Source organism: Callionymus lyra, chromosome 3 (genome assembly GCF_982586985.1).
Source record: "Callionymus lyra chromosome 3, fCalLyr1.hap1.1, whole genome shotgun sequence".
Lineage (NCBI taxonomy): Eukaryota > Metazoa > Chordata > Actinopteri > Syngnathiformes > Callionymidae > Callionymus > Callionymus lyra.
Genome location: NC_141820.1, coordinates 28,809,100 through 28,830,257, shown reverse-complemented (window position 1 = coordinate 28,830,257; position 21,158 = coordinate 28,809,100). Strand labels below are relative to the sequence as shown.

General features: G+C 40.1%; 2 protein-coding genes across 2 annotated transcripts in view; both read right to left on the bottom strand.

Annotated features, from left to right (window-relative positions):
* thsd7aa (thrombospondin, type I, domain containing 7Aa) overlaps positions 1 to 12,304 on the bottom strand; it is a 29,447-nt gene extending 17,143 nt beyond the window's left edge. Inside the window, exons 1-4 of the mRNA XM_087787410.1 lie at positions 12,014 to 12,304; positions 2,283 to 3,408; positions 683 to 931; positions 355 to 536 (exon numbers count right to left, since the gene is read on the bottom strand). Of these exons, the coding sequence (XP_087643536.1) occupies positions 355 to 536; positions 683 to 931; positions 2,283 to 3,408; positions 12,014 to 12,137 (1,681 nt within the window). The 5' untranslated portion in view covers positions 12,138 to 12,304. The remainder of the gene's footprint in view (positions 1 to 354; positions 537 to 682; positions 932 to 2,282; positions 3,409 to 12,013) is intronic.
* A 4,295-nt stretch (positions 12,305 to 16,599) lies between these two features.
* Positions 16,600 to 20,705, bottom strand: LOC148084325 (putative cartilage matrix-associated protein). The gene is made up of 5 exons (XM_087785894.1): positions 20,528 to 20,705; positions 19,089 to 19,148; positions 18,922 to 19,017; positions 16,907 to 17,005; positions 16,600 to 16,843 (listed from the first exon to the last, which is right to left on the bottom strand). Exons 1-5 carry the CDS (start codon positions 20,577 to 20,579, stop codon positions 16,755 to 16,757), a joined length of 396 nt encoding a protein of 131 aa, XP_087642020.1. The 5' UTR covers positions 20,580 to 20,705; the 3' UTR covers positions 16,600 to 16,754.
* Positions 20,706 to 21,158: the final 453 nt, after the last annotated feature.

Here is a 21,158-nt window from a genome sequence, read left to right as displayed (position 1 = left end):
AATGTTTTTTATAAGCTGCACTCAGACATGTTATGTATAAAATAATGTGTGCAATATCGACTATGTGTCTTATATTTACCAAAATTGTCATAGTCTTGAGTTTAGCCTTTAAGAGGACCTGTCCTGGCAATGAAAACAACAAGACTGTGCACCTGTGTGTAAGCTGTGTTTTAACTGCCTGTTCAGATTATTGTAGAGGGTAATGCGTTGTCGAAGGAGAATACCAACTTCAAAGTTACAGTGTAATTTACATTCTGTGAAATATTAGATTTAAGGGGAAATTGGCAAAGTATAATACATGAGTGGATCTGTTTGCAGACAAACAAAGTCAATATGAAATATGTTGGAAATCACCTTCTTTTCCACGTTGAGTGCCGATGTTGGATGATGAGTTGACGATGGTCTGGACACAAAAGATCTCTCTTGTTTGTATTCCTCCGCCACACAGACCTGTCTGGTTTCCACGGCGACGGTCTTGCTGACTCAATAGTAAATCAACCCTGCATTCTGTCCACTCCGTGGTCTTCCAGCTATAGCTAAAACACAGATGTGGACAGGATATTATTTTGAGAAAAGAAAACTAATGGTAATATATCTCCTGGTTATTTTTGGCTTTTTATGTGAGAGTTGAGTTTGATTGCTTTTATTTGATACACATATATATACTTGGCTGTTTACTTACGCAATACAAGGAGGCACTGATTCTCCTTTGATACTACAGGACTCTTTCTCCTCCAATTCCGGACATTCTGCTCCTCCCGCGATGGGGAACTGGATCACTTTGCGATTGCGATACCGTTCACCATTGGGTCCATCAGGATCGAAGCAATCCTTTGAACAAGGGGACCATTCTGACCACTCGGCGACTTCACAGTGTTTGGTCATGACACAGGCTTGGACAGTCGCTGGCAGGAGATCTTGTGGGCAGAAGCTGCAGAGAGGATTGGGCAGACAGTAAGTATCCCTAAATCCAGATTCACCTTTCTTTAATCTACATAATAAAGTATAGAGTTTAAACTATTTAAAGGATATTCTGTCCTTATAATGAAAACACTATACAGCAAGGCTCAAAAGAGAGAAAAGTCCCCCCAACGTGGGAATACGATTCCTTGATTCCAACTTCTACACAAACAAAACACTAATTTAGCTCTTGGGTTCTTCTTCTTCCAGCATTTGCCAAAGTTGGAACAGGAAGTAACTTTTATATTTTACTATGGAATATGTAAGACAAACACAGAGGCGGTCTGGCTCTCATTTAGGTCGGTGAGCTAGATGTACAAAGGGGCCGTCAGATTGCCGACTGGGTCCACTAGGCCCACCACGGTCACTCTTCACCCCTGCTGTTTGCCTTTTCTTCACCCTGTGATATGCCAAAACGATATGATTTGTATAATGGAAAAAAATAACACATGCGGATGCTCAAGACGGTGCCTCTCAACTGGCGAAGCATAGGTACACGCCCACTAGTGGTCGTACATAAGAACAAAATTAAAATAAGAGGCTCCTCTTCTGCTTTTAAATTCCTGTGGAAAACCCACCTATTATCCTTGACTTTTGACACTGTATAAAGTTGGATTTCATGTGTATTGTTTGCTACAGTTAGATTCTCTACCCCAGTTGGTTTTGTTTCAAGTGATTTATTTTATGTTGTTTTTTACTTGTTAACACCTTTGGTCATTTGTGTTAAGTTGTCTTGGTATGGTACAATTAAAATAATCAGTTTTGTCCTTCTCTCTAGTTAAAACTTGTCTTTCATTCTGTGGTCCTCCAGCTTTTAACTTAACCAAATATACGATCACTACAGCCATATCATTTTAGCTAAATCTAACACCATCTGCTCCATATCAAATTGTCCTTTACTCCTTCCAACCACAACACTTCCCGTCCACTTTCCCCTTCCCCTTCCGGGACCAATAAAGTATCCTATTACTAATCTCTCCCTCTGGGAAAAGCCCTTTATCAGTTCATCTTGCCAAATACGGAGATTGCCTTTCTGTTGGTCGCCTTCTACCGAGTCATGAGCTGACATCATTTTCTTCAGGATCACTATCATTTCTGACAATGCATGTTTCTCTGTCTTTATACAGAAGAGCTTCAGCCTACCTTCCACATGGTTTACTGCACACAGAATATTCCAACCAAGTTACTCTTCATCATATCGGCTAACTCCCTGCCTCTTTTTGTCATCGAACCCACATTCCATATTCCTATTGAATAAAAATAAATAAAGTGGTAACAGCTCAGGTCTTTCCGGACGAGTACATCAATTGAGAACTACTCACCTGAGTGCTTCTACGGCTCCATTCTTGTGCACACAAGACACTTCTCTAGTCTGATATCCAATAATGAGTTCCCACGACTTTCCTCCAATGCGTTTTGGGCGACTGGTGGTTCTATTTTTCTTGAGGAGCCCTATTTTCTCCAGTTTAGTTTTCTTCCCCTTTAGAGTCATTTTCTCGAGTTGTTTTGCTGCCCACTTCTCTCCATTCTTGGTCTTCTTCTGTCGTTTGGATCGGTCTGCATCGGGTAACGTCCTTTCTGACTTTTTACCTGCTTTGCCCATATTCCGATTTGGTCTCGCAGGTTTGTCGCCTTTGCTGTTCTGGTTTCTTCCTCTTTTTATTTTTCTTCTGCCTTTTGGGTGTTGGACTCCTTTCACGGCTATTTCATCCCCCTTTGAAATGTCTTCTTTTTCTGGCTTTAACTTGTCTGCCTCTATTGCGGTTTTCTCACTCTCCGGCGGTTTTTCAGTCTCAGGCACATGTTTTTCTGCATCTCTGGCTTTTCGCTGCTGTGGCAGAAAACATGGTCCCCAGGGTCCAACTTTGAGACTGTAGAGATTCTCCTCACCATCACACCGTCCCGGTTGGCACGTTTGAAACTCAGTCAGATTTGGACATGCAGCCCCACCAAACAGGGATGGGGCCACAACGAAACGTATTCGATTCTGCAGGCCCATCCCACAGGTTTTAGAGCAAGACGTCCAATGACTGAACACTGAAACCACACAATCCTGCGGACAGGGAATGAGACAGGCCTGTTCTAGACGAGGCTTGGGCTCAAAATATTCGCAGATTTCGTCCTCTGAAGATTCACCGTTCGTCTTCTGGACACAGCCCACCTCCCTGGTTTGGATTCCTTCCGTGCCTCGGGTGCACTCTGTGGGACGCTGCAAATTGTCACTCTGCATGGACACCGGAGAACACTGGTTCCAGGCGCCCAGTTGCCAGTCATATAGGTCTTTGTGCCAGTCACAGACTCTGAAGCAACTTTGCTGATTGTTCGGTCGTAATGCCTGGTCACAGTTGGTGTGAAGGGTTGTCCATCCTTCTGAGTGTGCACACCACACCGCCCTGCTTTGGCTCCCGCCAGGACCGCACTCGCTTCCCATGCATCGACCCCAGGGGCCTGTAAAGACAAAGTAAAAAAAATAATATTATAACCTTAAGCCTGTACATATTCACTGCCAGGGGTCCTGACATCACAACACCTGAGACATGCATTCAACGCTGTCTACTTTTATTTTTTAATTAGGTGGAACAAAAGTCGGTCAGGTGCTTGGTCACCATGGGTGAAGTTAGATATGGTATACTCAGAGAGTTTAGACCAAGCCATTTGAGGAGGAAAATGGAAACAAACTCTAGGTTGCAATCCTACTAAGATGATTCTACTCAATATATACTAAATATCCAGCATATCCTACCTTCTTCGGGGAAAGAGGCGGGGGACACCCTGAAAAGCACACCAGTCTGTCGCAGGGCACTTCATTTTTTTTTAAAATCCATGTGAATTTTAAAAGAAGAAAGATATTGTAATTACATGAATAATGTAATAGTTACTGTGGGTGCAACAAGATTTGACAATGTGAAACATAACGTTAGTAAATCCATTGAAATCCATTGTTTTTAATATGTTATTGAAACTATACACTTGTTAATCAGGTTAAAGATTAAGTTAAATCTGCCTTGTTGCATGAAAACAGAGTTGCCATGACAGCAGACAGATGCATTTCAGGTAGAACGGAAGCCTAGATCACTTTGTGTTGCTGCATTGACTGCTGGAGAATGAGAATGAAGTCCATTCAAAGACTTTGAATGGACACAAATGGGATAGATTTTTGCATTTATAAAGGTGCATTTGATGAGAACATTCATTTAAATAGGTAGTTTACCCAAAATTCCAATTTCATTAATTCTCAAAGCACCCAAAGGCTTGGACATTGATAACTTCCACTACAAACAAGCATAAAATATAAACTCCAAAATGTTGTGTGAAATCTCACTTTCACTGAAATACAAAAGAATACCACAGTTGGGCAGGTTTACTGTTTGTACTGATATATTATGCTCTGTCCAGTTAGTGTAAGAGTTCAGGGCCCCACATGCAAGAACTCAAATGACAAAAAAGTTCCATTTGGTGACGACCTCACTATGAAGCCGAGAGAATCATGTCTAAATAGCCGGCGACCAGCGTCTCTACAGCTTCCTTGCTCTGGCTGTCTTTGACTTCGAGCAGAGATGGGTTAGTCACAACTGAAATGGCTCTAAGAGCTGTCATTTCAAATCAAACGACAAGATCTTTACAAGACAAGAATCTATCCTTTCCCCTCCATTGATGCGTAATTGGTCGCCTGCATGATGACTCGTGCACTCGCCGCTTCGACACACGTCAACCGTATCAACATCAGCCTCCTGAATTGTTTTATGGGCTTTGTGATACAGGCAAACAACATATAATCATCCAGACATCAATCTGCTTTCATCGTGCAATGGATCCAGCTATTCCCAGCCCTTTCATCACGTCACTGGCAGAATATCTTTTCTATTCTTTGCGATTTCTTTTCCAAGCAGAACTCACTCATGAAGCCCCAAAGTAAAGAATTGTGTACTTAATCTCTTGCAAAATGTTTCTACTAAAATGTATTAACACTTTGTTAACACAACACAAAAAAGTGTGTCTCTAAAACAGACTAAGTATGGCTGCACTGATATCTGATATGGTGATAATCATTACAGTGCAGCAACATTGCCACAACCGGATCTCTCCATCTTCCATTGGTTGAGAGGAATTGGGTGGTTCATTTTGTTTAGTAAATGTTCACATCCTCACATAATGTTCTTGTGTCCTTGATTACTCTATTTCTGCCCCAAAAAACAACCTTTGATTTACATGCTGTAAATTCTAGGTAGAAACAAATTTGGATATCTCACACATGTCCATGGAGAGAGTGAAATAGAGAGAGAAAGAGATAGCTGAGAGAATTAAAGCAAATAGTGGTTTGTGTAAGTAAGTGTAAATTAAGAAAGTCATAGTCAAGTCAACACAAATAAAAAAAGACCCAATTGTTCACTCGTAACAACACTTACTACCAAGTACCTTCTCCTCCGAATGACAATCATGGGAAAATCACGAGACGTATTTTTATTTATTTCCCTCTGATTGCCACTTCTCTGAGAGCCTCTCTACATTAAATGGTTTGTCCTACAAGCAGATCGTGCGGTGACTGTGGCTGGTGGTTTTCCTTAGTAGTCTGAAGGTTTCAAAGTCAAAGGGATAGTTCACCCTAAAACACAAACTGTAGTCATTTTCTACTCACCCACATGTAAAATGAAAATATCTAATCCGAATCTAATGTAAAACATTCCATACATGGTTCTTGAAAGTCTGTATCTAAACTTTTTGTGGACTCTTTAAAAAATCTTCCGAAACTATTGCAAATGTTGCACAATTGCACAAATATCTCAATTATTATCATTATTTTCGCAAGAACAGAGCAGAGGTGATCGACTTCGTTTGACACCTGAAGGTGAAAGTTCCAGATGCTCTCAGTCACATGTCGTCCGTGTAGGTAAGTGGCGCTAATATAGAGTGACAAGAAGAGGGCAGGGAGCAACAGGCTGATGAAAAGCTCTTTATGGTACTTAAGCCAAATCTCCAACATGTTTCCGCAGCTAATCAGAGCATCAAGTGTGCCAGTGGCAAACGAGGCTTTAACCAGCCGCACAAGCTTAGTACGAGCAGGAAGGACTGCATTCGAGTAATGCAGTTCAACACAGGACTCAGAAATGGTTTTCAGGTTTGATACAAGTGTACAAATGTATTTAAAAAAAATGTTTTCTTAAAGTGGTATACATTTCAAAAATGTAGTACTTTTTTAAATTCACATTTTAGGGGCCAAAAAAGAATTTACTATCAGCGAGATATGTGAGTCTTCTGCATAGGAGATTGTTTGGGTGTGTTGTTTTATGTGGCTTACACATATATATTTATATATGTTTATATATATATAACATGAATGCATTTGCATGATTTGAATGTGTCTGTTATTACCCTCACACATATAAATCCCCAAGATTTATCCTTCTGAATGTATTTTTTTGGGGGTGGTGAATGAGTGTCTTCTGTTAAGAAGTCTATTGGTTCAACACCATGCAAAGAAAACTCAATTTGGACCTCTTGTATCTTCTCTGTTATTCCTTTGGTCACTACCCAAATCTGATGGCTAAGGGTTAGTATGGAGAGCATGGGTATATCTCGGAGCTATTCCTTCCACATTTCCTTCCACACAACCGAACGACGGAGTGACCTTGTGAATGACGCTGCACTGACCCGTCTGTCTATATCATGCTACATCCTCCCCCACACCCGACCTCAGCATGATCTTTGAATATCCATGGGAGGTTGTCATTTTGTATTCAGTGATGAGTCCAAGGCTCTTGTTCACAGTAGGGTACTGTTTACAACACAGTGTTATATTATCTTAAGGACAATTCATCTTAAACATGTAGCAAAACAACTAATGGATATTTGGCTTTTAGGGACACGATACTTAAAGATAAACGACTGGTGACTGCAAAGTTCTGTAGTAAAAATCCGCCTGAGAGGCCTTTTGGTTTGAGTTTAATCATTATCAGGTTACAGAAGCACCGCAGCTTCAAAAGACTTTCTACCTTAGTTGGCACCTTGTCTGAGTGACAGCTTGTCAGACCAGAGCGTCTGATGGAACTTCTGTCATATAAGGAGTTGCAGCAGTTTGCAGTAAATCCGTCGCAGCAATTCCTTGACGCCATGCAGATGTTCTGGTCAAATCTAAAGGATATGTACCTATTGTAGTGATAAACCAACGTCGCACCACAGCTCTGAACCTGTCACATGTCGCAGCATCCCTAAAGTGTGTGAATGTGGATCTCAACAACATGAGCCATGTGATACTTTTTATTACTCAAATAATAATCATTCAAAAGCATTCCGAGATTTTTTTTAATAATATACAGTATGTTAGCACTACGTTAGGGGTATCAACTAGAAAAAAATGCATGATTATTGTAATTTAATTTAAGAATTGTGTTGTTTTTGTTTTCCATTTGGAAGATAATTTGCTCTCAAATGGCTTTCTGAGAAGGTACTGAGACATGGTAAAAAAAAAAAACCTGAATCTCAAAGAACAGAAATCAGATCTGGTTTAAATTGACACATTTTTACTTGTATATTTTATATTTGTAATCAAACAACCCCAATTACTTTTGAAAGCCAAAAAAAGCCCAACTGATGAGTTTGACGTGTACTTCCTGTTGCCAACTGGGATCATCATCTACAGTACAGATGCTTGTTTATCAAGCAGAAACCTAAAATCTCTGTGATACTCTTCCTCATTTACTACGGTTGCATGATGACCTGAATTATAGCCTTAGTCCGGCTATGAAGAAACATATTCTCTTAGTCCGGCTAAGCTACCTAGGTAATGCGGCTTGAAGCTAGATAAAGATAGCATTTAAACGTTAGCTTGACTAAGATCTGAGCGTGGAGCGCAGGTTTAACTTCTTCTGCACCTCTGAAGTAAACTGAGAATGACACTTCCTATCGACTTCACCTGAGGACCCAGTTATAAATATTAGAAAAGTTATTTTATTTAGCCACTGAGTTGGGCAGTAGATTTTAGCGAATACACAAAGATGCCTGGATCGAGGTGATAATGTCATGTAGTAAAGGTTTTAGGTCATTATTTAATAAAAATAAGATTATACAACATCATTTATTGGTTTAAGGAAGTAACATTTACGGTATTTTACAAGACAGTTGGAGCTAGCTTTAGCTATGTTTCTGTACAACAAATCTTCTTGTGTTGCCCTTTTACATGAAATCTTAAACACGTGGGCTGGTAAGAGTTAACCCAGAAATACTTGAGTGATCATGGCCAGGGATGTGTCATTTCCTTAAAGTTCAATTATATCTATTTTTCATGTAAATCTAGACAACCTGCAGCTGTCTGACTGAACAAAACTATTGTGTGAATATTCAGGCTTTAAAGACTCCAGAAGCAAAGTTTTTGGAACAGAGAATGTGCAGTGTTTTTACATGGTAGTAGACACAGATTGAAATCTTGACACCGTATTGACATTGATTTTTGATGATTTGTTTTTTTTAAATACCACATCTATTTTCAGTACTGATGTATCTAGTTAGCCCCAGTACCACATACTAGACATTCGTTGACAATTGCTTTTAGTACTGGTCAATCTGCTAAAAACTAGCTTTTATGCTGTCCTGTAGTGCAAAGGCTGTTGTACCCTTGTTACAATATGATTGGTATATTGTCACAGTTAGAATTGTCAGTCAACCGGACCCTAGCACTCTCCTCAACCCATGTGGCCGGTGGAAAAACACACATATTGATACAAAAACAACCACACATTGCCATAGCTTTGTGTCTCCCCAATGTATAAAGAGCATTAATGTGGGTCAGCATGTGGCATAAGAGGGACCACTTAATTCCGGAGAAGACCTCTGTCAGCAAATGTTATTATGTACAAGAAAGCAGTTGTTTTTTTTTGTAAGCAGTGGAATGTTTTTAGGTTTAATTTTAATGGCTGGTCTTCTTCACTTTCTATTGTTAATTATCCTGTGAGACCCGTCCCAGCTGAGCGATTAAAGGTTACCCTCAGTCTAAGCGTGTGTCGGGCAATAACAAGGGAGTGGGGGGTATAGGAACAAAGAGAGGCTCAATAGTGGAAGGACCATCTGTGACAGGGGGTGTGTCCTGATATAAAAACATGAGGTCAGCACAAAGTCGGCTCCTTTATGTTTGCTAAGGCAGTTCAAGTGCTTTACTGAAAAGAAACAAAGTACTGGTACTCTCTGGTGTGTGCTTGTATGTATGAACAACTTGGCTGGTATTGAGCATTAACTCTTAGTATGTTTTCGCCACACAGTGGCATAAAACCATTCTTATAATGCAGTATATTACCAGGATAAGTAGGTCATTCCAGTATTTGTGGAATAGATAGTTTACCCCGAAATCTCATGACAGCTGAGATATTCCAATTTGTCTACGCCTTCGCTAGGATTCCCTTCATGCTGCTCAACTATGTCAGCTTCAACTGCTACTAATTTCAACTGCATCAGAGATACACAACAATCACAAACGCACACGATCAGGAGGTGTGCTAGCCATCCGAACCCAAGTTGTCCCTCAGATATCTGGGAACTGTGAGAGATGTGGTCATCTAAAGAACATAGAGGCAGATACTTAATCTTCTGAAAAGGCTTTTCCAACAAGCAGCAGTGAGATGGGACGCAATAACTGGCCGTTCTATTCTCAGTGCCTGGGTTATGTATCAATCTTACGAATATGTCAAATCTCTATATCATTGAACATTGGCCGAGGTATGCAACGAAGGGCCACAGTGGGCGAAGCTTTTTGTTTTAACCAATCCAGAGGTCATCCAATCAGGTGACTTAGGAGTGGAATCAGTTGACTGTCTGAAAGCTGAAACCTCATTGGTTAAACTGTGCATGCTTCATTAGTAAAAACAAAAATCTCCACCCACTGTGGCCCTTAAGGTCCGGATTTGCCCACTCCTGCTCTATAACAGAAATGTGGACGAGCGTCCAGTCGGAGGTATTTCAGAATAAAGCAACACACATGATCACTGGCATCCCTGTCGACACAGTTTTGTTCACCGCAGCAGCATAAGACACTCCCTGCATGATGGCGTTTAAGGAAGTATGTGCCAAACAGAAGTCGGGGCAGGGAGGTTGGCGGTGGACCAGCGTCTCAGTGGGGGGGGGTTATAATATTCATTTGTTGGCCAAATATGCCACAGGTGAGTAATGCCAGAGTCAAAACTAGGGACACGAACACATGGTTTTGTTTTAAATGAGATAAAAGTAGTTATAAAAACAATATTATATGAAAGTTATATTCCACACAAAATGAGGCTTCATTTATCTTCATTTAGTCTTTTAAATAAAATATGTTTTCAATGATCTTGGCAAGGTGTGTGCAACTTATGACTACTTAAAGTTCAATTGTGTGGCTGTGTGTTTGCCCACTATTGAGCATCTAAAAGGAACATTGCTTATATTTATAGCTCCAGTTAAAACAGTTGCTGGTTTTGCCTTTGAATTTTCAGACACAGGTCACAACCTTTCTCTGCTGTCGAGGTTCCACTATAAGAGAAACCATCCTGCAACATTAATGAGGATAAAGGCAGTGAATCTCAGAGCTAATCCAAGTTTTCAAAAGGTTCACGTTCCTGAGCCTTTGCAGTCACGTCGCTGTATCTGCGGCCGATGCATAATGTCTCCAGAAATCCAGCATCAACAACGAGGCTGTCATCGTGTTTGACACAGATACAGGAAGGAAACATTCCAAGCTGCACTGCAGTCCTTATTCCCCAACTCCCTGCACATGCAGGCAAACATAAACCCCAGCTACGAATATTTCCTAAATGATTCCATCAGCTGAGAAGCTTCATAATGACTTTTTTGTCAGATGTGTTCTTATCATGAAGAGAATGAACCTCAATAGCTGGTTGAATTCTACCTGCTTGGCCTGATTCTTGAAAATGACCCAATTGGCAGAGGTGTGCAATCTAATAACCCTCTTTTTTTGTTGTTTTTGGTTTTATTTTTCATACACATTGATTACCAAATCGTGGACTCATTGAAGTCTCTCACACTTGTGCTGTGGTCCAGATGTGAAACATAGACTTCAGCGGGTGATATCGTGAGCCAGAATTGCACTTCAGGTAGGTGAGCGACGCTTAAACAATTCTGCTGTGAATCTGGGTTAACTTTGTGCAGACAGTTCGGTGCAGCTTCCATTACCTTAATCGCATTCTCTGCTTTCAGTGCAATAGAACCGGATATATATCCTTATTGGTATCACTGTTTCACCAGCCCATCATTAACACAACCTATTGGGTTGTTTAAGTGCTGCAACTGGAGAGTATTATTAGGATCTGAACCTAATGTTTTTTTTTATTGCGATATAGATCTAAAATAAACGTATAATATTTAAAGCTACAACTTTCAATTTTACCGGCAGGATGATACGTATGGAGAGAGAACAGAATTGGACTCCAGTTACATTGCTTTTGAACCCCTCGGATGTAATTGGGCGATGTGTGTTTGTGTGTTGCTGGGTATGAAATCATTCATCTGGATGTGAATGATCTCAGCCAAACCAACCAGTGATCTCTCAGATAACTCCCGTTGCTCCCGTCGCTCCCGCAGTGCTGGACCAGTGATGGGAGTATTAGCTTCCTCTGACCATGTGCTGCTCTCTAATGCTCCACACAGCCACCACCCCTAAATCCCTATTAGCTCTCGTGCACTGCTGCCGTCGCTTCCTTTCGCACCTCGACATCCTCGCCTCTCGAAGCTCCTGCAGCACATCAAAACAGACCACCTCCCCACCCACCCCCCCTTTGCCCCTACCCCCCACCCAGTCTTTCACCCAGAAAAATAAGATGCAGCACGCATCAAGCCATCGATTGCAGATGTTTCAAGGAGGAGGAATCCCACGAGGAAGGAGTCAAAATAGCTGAGATGGAACACACTGGGAAACGCACCGCGCTGTCATTCCCAGCCTCAAGCCACATGGAGACCTGCCCCTTGTTATTGTCGAGCTCAGCATCTCACCACGTTAAGGGATCGTGCCACGAAACTTTTCACCCCCCTCACCATCCTCTCCGCTGATCCATAAGCAGATACCAAACTAACAACGTACCTGTTTGCCATATGTACAGAGGTTTCCTCTCCATTGCCGCCTTTGTGTCCATCACCCAGATGGAGAGGGTGAGGAGCGCCAAACCCCAGATGGACTGCCCTCCGAAGATCACCGGTGTCCCCATGGCCCCGGCCAGACACCCCAGAATGGCCCGAGCAAGTAGTCCCAACGCTCTTAGGATAAAACCGGCGCAGGGATGAGCTCGGCGGAGTCTTCTCTGCTGGAGTCCCTCGCTACAATGAGAGAAGACGCTCGCTGGACCATAAGTCTTCCCTTGACTCGCCCGATGAGTCGTACACCAGCAGAACAGGGAACAATAGATCCTGCTGCTGCTGCCACTGTGTACCGGGGTGGATGCAGCACCCCCCTCTGCTCTCTCCAGTCTCACACACAAAAACACACACGCCCACACTCTGCCACCCCCTCCTCCGTCTCCCCCGCCCTCCTTACACTATCCCTGGACTCAGTGGAGCTGCCGTCCAAGCTTGGATCGGGAGTAGTGACCCGTCAGCCGTGCAACCACCGAACACCCCCCCCCCCCCCCCCCCGGAGTGACTCACTGGTGCAGCACGGCAATCAAAAGTGAGGCCGGAGACCCTTTTGTAAGAGGAGGTGAAGTGTTGAGAGATGAGACATTCCTGGATCCATGTTCTATCAGTTAAAAAAAAAGGTGCGCGCTGTCCCTTTAAATGCTCAGGAGTGTGGTGGAGTGAGAGGTGCAATAAGAAAGAGAGAGACTGGACAAGTGTTGGCGGTCAGGGAATTGAATGAACAATGAATACTGCTGTGTCAGTCAGAGGTCGCGAACGACACGAGGCTTTGTTAAGGGTGTGGGTCAAAATCCCCTAAATCTTATTTGCTCTGTGTGCCATTAACACACACATGTGCACACACACTACTATTGCACATGTATTTTCAACTATTTCACTTATTTAAACACAGTGTTTAAAGTGCGTCTTGTAGTGTAGTCAAATATATTTGGAAAATATAATGAATAAACTCTTTCATGTGTTATTTATTTTTAAAATGTGTGAAGACAGATTCTTGCTCCTCTATTCAACTCACCGCCTCTGCTTCCTGGCATTCTGCCTTTTTTATTTCCTCTACAGACTTCAATGTTCGGAATCAGAGTCGCCTTTCATTACTCGTCTACACTACTTACATGATTCACACACTTTTGTTGTAAACTCCTGCGGACATGTTTCAGAATTTAATTTAGTTTGAATTGATAATCATAGGCTTCTTAGAAACTGTGACTTGTGACGACTCGAGAAAGAATTTGAAGGCACACATGCTTAATACACGTCACCGATATTCCAATGCACATCCTTAATACACATCACAGATGTTTGTATTATGCTTATTACACGCCACAAATATTTGTATGCATATGCTTAATACATTTCACATGCATAATACACGTATAAACATGCTTTATACACATCACATGTTTAATATATGCATTAACATGCTAAATAAACATCACATACTTAAATCATCCATGAACATGCCTAATACGGATCACAGATATCCTTATATACATGTTCAATACAAGTCGAATGCTTATTACATGTATGCACATGCTTAATACACTAAATATGTGTATGGACATGCTTAATACACGTCTCATACTTAATACATGCACAAACATGCGTTATCCATGTCACAAATATTCATATGCATATGCAAGGTATAGATATTTGTATGCAGAAGCTTAATACACATTACAGACATTGATTTGCACATGCTTAAAACACGTTACAGACATTGATTTTCACATGCTTAATACACGTCACAGACATTGATTTGCACATGCTTAATACACGTCACAGACATTGATTTGCACATGCTTAATACACGTCACAGACATTGATTTGCACATGCTTAATACACGTCACAGATATTAATACGCACGTGCTTAATAAATGTCACAGATATCCATATATACATGCTTAATAAATGTCACATGCTCAATACATGTATGTACATATCCAATACAAGTCACATACTTAACACATGCATTCACATGCTTAATCCATGTCACAAATATTCACATGCATATGCTTTATACAAGGTATAGATATGTGTATGCACATGCTTAATTCACGTTACAGACATTCATTTGCACATGCTTAATATATGTCATGGATATTAGTATGCACAAGCTGGATACACATCACAGATATTCATATGCACATGCTTAGTACGTGTAGTACATTAATATTCTTTTGCGATGCTTAATACATGTTACGGATATTCAAATACATATGTTGAATACAATCTCATATGATCTACGCAGTGATTGAATCGTAATGTTTCTTGTTTAAATGAACAAATTTCTGAGGTAATGATGCTTTTATAACAATGTTGACCTTTTCAATGATTAAATTAATGTTAATGTTTCAGATTACATTTAAATGAATCTGTGAAAAATATTTATTTGAAAACATGCATTAACTTTGATTTGTATTCTCTGAACCATTCATTCTATTTATTGATGCAGTTTTTAAGTAGCGAGCATCAAAAATAGAACTGATTGAATGGCTCTTCAATCACTTGAAGAGTTCTTTGAGGAAAAAATAGCAGAGCAGAGTTGAAGCAATCAGGAGAGGATCATTTTGACCATTAACATAATAAAAAAAAGCCTATAATTTTTCACGTTTAAGTTTTTCTGAATTGCATGACACGGCTAATAAAAACAGATGGTCCAACACGAGTGTGTGGTCGTAATCAGCAAGAGTGAGGAGAATCTGTCTTTTTTCATCAGCAGACGGACCAGCCAAGGACGGATGAGGGTTGTTGACAGCAGAGATCTGGTCTCAGTTAGCAAGACCAACAGCAGAAAGTCTCCTCTGGGCAACAACAGAGTATTTGAAAACCTTTTTCGTTATGATATTATAGTGTAACTAAGTATGTCTGAAGCTGATTAAAGGTCAACTAATTTGTGTCTTAACTTGATCTTGGCCCCTCATCAGTATGTGTCTGTTTGTACAAAACTCTCTTTTCATTTAAATATTTACATTAGAAAATTTGCTTAAGCCCCGCCTCTGGAAATACTTTTACTGGAGATTAATCTTGTTTACCATAATCACACCAACTCTGACGTGATTGGTCAAATATCAAAGGTTTGTCGCCACGCGTCATCAATCTCCACCTCCAAGGGACTTATTGTATAAACAAAGTGGGACATGATTGCAGCTTGCTGGAGGAGTGAAGACCATTATTACGTCATAATGGACTCTCGTAACCTCTCGATCGCTGAGATTTCGGACGGTGGAGAACTTTATAAAGTTATAACTTCAAAACATGGTCGTGATGAGAGACTTACTGCATCTTGGAGAGGAAGACTTCATCATTTGAAACATGTGAGTCAGTCAGGAGAGTTGATTTTTCACATTATTTGCCCTTTAAAGCAATAATGTGAAACATTCAATCCTCTTGTCGATATCAGAGGTGTAATCTTGTATAAAAACGTTCTTTAAGTTGCTGACAAGCGTATTTGTTGTAAATTTCGGACAGTTTAAGGGCGAAACATGCCTCATGTCTAGGCTTCAATACAAGAGGGACGTTGCAGACGAGAAGTATGGAGGTATTTGGATGTTTTTAAGTTTGTCTTTTTGGACAAAGATAAAGATGAAGACAACTGAGCTCCAGTCCTACATTAAAATGAAAGTACATTTTTGCCCATGACTCTTAAAAGGACCAGAAAATAATTTCAACCCTCAGTAAGGGTGAGTAGAAATGCTATGAAATTTAAATTTTGGGTGAACTATCACTTTTAACCAAAAGTTCCTCTTGCAGGTTTTGGCAAGTTGTGGTGGTCAAAGTTTAAAATAAAATACTTCCCTCTAGTGGCTCGCAAGATGTGTTTAATTTCTTGATTTATTTTAATCATATTTTTTGTTTTTACGTAAACTCAAAGCCATTTGTAGCAAACGCAAATCCTCTCATCATTGGAAGGTGTGTTTTTATTGAACAAATATTACATTTGGGATGAATATTTACCCTTTTAACGTCTGTATATCACAGTATAGCAGATAACTTATAAAAACAACATATTTCTAGATCATAATAATAATTACAATAGATTATTCCAATGTTAAAGAGGTAATAAGTACTACATTCATGAAAGACTGTTGAAGGAGGAAAATGCTTTTAAGAGGCCATCTGAATCCATGTGTTTATGAAGGATTGTTCCTCTCTGCTGCAGAATCTTCTTCTTCTATGTTTTTAATGTCCTGCAACTGTTGGAGCCATTGAAGGTGGTTTTGTGAGGATGAACAGATTCCTTTCCACTGGTGAGCCCTTGATTTTCAGCAGCTGTGTGAGGATGTTTTTTGATCAAAAGTGTTGCCATAATGACTTTTAAGGAGCCATTTGACTGTACTATTAGAATTCGATTCATCCTCATTATCCTGTCCCTGCACTCTCTTCCCGCCCGGTTGAAATTTCCAGCGTGGAATCTGGGCTTGGATCCTGCCTGATGACTTCTGCAGCGAGCTGATATTCCACTTTCCCACTTTAAATGCCTCGAATACCAGACGTAGATGATTTAAAGCAGACACACAGGATTCAAGCCCATTTTTTTTTTATTAAAGTATGAAACCTTGATTATGTGTTAATGACGCCACATGGCACCTGTTGTGGCTTCCACACGTATGTTGTACAAAAATAACTGTGGAGATATTAAAGGGGTAACAGACAGGTGTTGGCACATGTTCTTCATCCCTACTGAGCGTGCTCAGTGGAACCAGTGACGGCGAGGTTGAAGGCCGTCGTACTGGAACTCACGGTACTGTTCGTTCACCTCCCTGGTTCTCTCTCTTTGCTCTGAGGAGTAAAAGTGTTTAGAAAGTGGACATTTTGTTCGGGTCGGAGCAGATGCAATCTCACCGTCACGTTCCTCTTCGGCGAAGCTCTCGTACTCGTCCAGTTGCTCCTCGTTGTACTCCCTCAGCCGCTCGCTCTGAGCCCGCTTCACCCTCTGCTCGGCTGCAGAACCAGAACGTGAGACCAAATCTTTGACTTCATAACCAAAGAGTTGTACAACAATGAGCAGTTACAATCAACCCTTGTGTTATCTCTGGGTCAAGGTGACCCAGTGGCCCCGGAAAACAAATGTGTTCATCCCTTCACCTGGACCCAGAAGCAACACAAGGGATGACACAAACACATTTGTTTTTGGGAGATCATACAAGGGTTAAGTAGATTGAAACTGCAAACAATGTAGTTGTTCTTCTCAATGAGCTTAATTTAAAATTAAAAATATATTTTCTTAGTACTGTTTCCAGATTTATAGACCTTGATTTCCCAAATGTGGGAAGAACACCATCTTACCATATCTTCCATTAAAGTCAGATCACATTTTGATAACAGGTGTTTAATAGGTGCCCTGATAGTATCAACCAATCCTTGTCAGTATCACCTGAACTCACCTGGTAATACAGTACACAACGCCTCACAAACACACATCCAGTGATGGTCTGATGAAGCTTCATGAAGCAGTGTAGTTATTTTCAGAGTCCACCAGATGGCGGTCTCGGCACTATTTTCCTTTTATTTTGAACAACTCTTCTTATGAACCTTCACTCTAATGAACTGATGGCGCCACCTACTGACCTTTAAACAACATGACACTGCTTCATGAAGCTTCATCACTACACACAACCAAGCCATACATTTGACAGACACTAGCACTTCCCAATTATGATCCAAAAAGTTTCCCCAAAATAATACTGACACAGAAAACAACACATTGTTACAATGGAAGCGAAGACACGTTTATTTTGAAGAAAGAAAACAGTTCAAATACTCGACGAGGGTGACCCCTCCTCTCACCCAACTGTTTTACTGTTCCAAGTTCTTTAAATCCCAGGATTAGTCCTCTTATATAACACCTTGCAAACATATCAAAGTTTTCTCGCTGCTGTTGGCGTTGGCAGTAGGAGAATGAGAGTATTGAGAGTCCAGTGGAAACTGCTCCGAACAAACCTGCGACTCCTTCTCGTGTGTGTGTGTGTGTGTGTGTGTGTGTGTGTGTGTGTGTGTGTGTGTGTGTGTGTGTGTCTGTGTGTGTGTGTGTGTGTGTGTGTGTGTGTGTGTGTGTGTGTGTGTGTGTGTGTGTGTGTGTGTGTGTGTGTGTGTGTGTGTGTGTGTGCATACTTCGACTCACGCCAACTGATTTGTTCCGCCAACAGTATTAACTACGAGCTCCATTTCTGTGAAAACATTTCAGTCACGGAAGCCCAGCTGTGCTACACAAACGCAAAATAATGATAAATAACGAACAAGAGCTGGATTAAATTCAGTCAAATTAACGATTCATTTTCAAATACTATAGTACTGGTTTAACACATCCCAGATATATGAATCAAACAGTAATATCAAAGTATAATATGATAACATTTGTTTTCTGCGTTATAGATCAAATACAATACACGAAAAACCTTATGTATACTGTATATAATAATATCTCATTATTTTCGGCACATTATACTTTCTTTTAAATATTTTTCTTGTTGTTGTTTTTGCCCCAAAGTTTTTTCTATTTAATAAATATATGCATTTGTAAATATTCTATTGCAGGTATTTTGCTTTACTTCTATCATGTTTTTGTATCAGCTGTGAATCTTTATTCATATCAAGCTTGATAATATCTTAAAATTTGCCTTTTTTTTAACTTTTGATACACAATAATGTAAAATAGTCTTGATATTCAATGAAACAACAGATGATAGATGCTAACATGAAAGAGCTAGTTGAGCTCATATTTTTATCAGTGGCTATGGATTCAAGGCGATAATATCTAAACTTCTGATTCATTTGTACTTTCTCTTTATGTTTATTTTTTTTCAAACCATATCTTGGATTAATGTCAACAGTTATCTCGTGAGTTGTGTTTTGATCACCTTGGACCTCAGCGTAGTATTTCGGGGATCGACGACTGCGGCGTTTAAAAAAGTTCGATGCGTCAGGTCCCTTCATGAAAACCTCCCGGGCCACTCCTGCAGGTCAGAGGTCAGAACACGGAGGTCGGAGAAGGACGTTAGCTGGCAGAAAAGTAAAAAGTTTTCACCTTCTGTTTGATCATTTTTCGAGTCGGCCTTCACGGCTGCGCTCTCAGCACATCTGGAAACTGAGCAGAAACGATTGTTGCTTCATTAATAATCCTCTCTCATGGCATAAGAAGAAATACTAAAAACAAAGCTTCCCTTTCACTCTCAAATCAAAGTTATTTCAATGTTCCACCCTGCCTGCTCCTTCTTCTTCGCCTCCCTCATTTCTAGCCATATCTCTGGATTATTCAGCACTTCTACTCATTCCTCCTCTTGCCTTTCTTTCCTCTTCGCTTCTAACTGATACATCTACTTTTCTGGGGGCTTGCGGGCTGAGTGGGGTTTTGGAACGATGAGTCACAGTGGAAAAATACAGAAAAACTCATAGATTGAATATCAAAGACTCAATTTCCAGCTTTTCTCAGTGTCGCCATGAAATTAAATGCAAAGTTGTATGAATTCAAATGAGTTCACGGTGGTCTCCACTGTTTGGGTGGAAGATAAGAAATGTATTCACTGTTACATGTTGCTTATAATATTATTCATGTAAGTATACGTATTCACTGTATTTGCCAAATACTATCGCCTGTTTGACTTTCAAAGAAGTCGGGAGGGAATTAATGACTTCAAATTGCTGCTGTTCAATTGGTTTTTAGGCCTTAAAAAACATTGTTTACATACAAATCAAACAAACAACAGAACAAATTATTAAATCGATCCATTTTAGGTACGAAATAATGGATTTACTTTAATTAATTAATTAATTTTTAATTTATATTTTCTAAATAAAAACATTTGATCAAAAAATAGGTTTAAACAATGATTGGATTTATCATATTTTTTATGCAGATTAATTTTAATAGTTTAAAAATAAAGTTTAAACAACCCAGAAACTAAATGATTAAATATTATAATTAATATTGTAGATACAGACCCATATTTAACAAACCGTTAATAAGAAAAAGTATTTTTTAATAAAAAATAAATACATTATATGCCAGGAACCAATAATTATCTACTTAATATGTTTAGTATTCAGTAATAATTAATAATTTGAATATTCATTTTTTCACTTTTCCGAAACAGCTTTTCACATGACTATAAGAAAACAATAGATATAACTTCCACGATTGTCTTACTTTGATGATTTAATTGGGTTTTTAGAAAGTTTTCACATTTCTATTTATTTATTGAATTTCTAAACAGAGTGAGCAGCAGCAGTGAGAAGCCATACAAGTGAAAGAGCTATAAAACCTCTTTAAATCCAGATGAAAGGAGTGTGTCATCTCTATGGACCTCCACTGGTGTACACTCACATTGTAATCAAGTGTTGTGCATGATGTTGCACCTACCACTTACACATAACACATACTACATAATTCATTTATAAACCAAATTAAATATTAATAGAACAAGAGTCCTCGCTCGTCACTTCTGTCCCGTGATGAAAGAAACTCACATGAGAGGATGACGACTGCAGAGGCCAGGCACAGGGCGACGACTCGGCTCATTTTGGGAGAGAAGAAAAATAGATCCACCACTTTTTAAATGGTCTACTGAAGTGAGAGGAGCACACGAGGAGGGGAGCGAGGAGGTCCCGGGCAGGGGTGAGTCGAGGAGAGAGAGAGGCTTCGGGAGGAGGAGAGTGTCGAGAGTTTTCAAAGCAGCAGCAGCAGCAGGTCAGAAGTCCACTTAAGAAGACTGCAGTTTTTTTTACTTTGGGTTTTGTGTGTTCGTTCCAGCGCTCGTGTGGGTCTCCTCCAGGAACTCTGATTTCCTCCCACAGCCCAGAAACAAACGGAGGTTAAGTGAAGACACTGAACTGTTTGTAGGCGTGAAAAGATTGTTAAGTTTTCATGGAGAGTGACTATAAAGGACAAGAAATGATGGAAAGTTTATGGAAAAAGTTAGAGAGAGTAGAAAAACATGGAGAGAAAGACAGAGTTGGAAAGAGGACAGAGGAAGACAACCAATGAGGTTCATGGATGAGGACAGGAGAGACTACCAGTAAGCAATACATATTTTCACCCAAATAAAAACAATAGAACAACATGTTTGAGAAAGAAACATAGAAGCCGTTTATTGAGGAC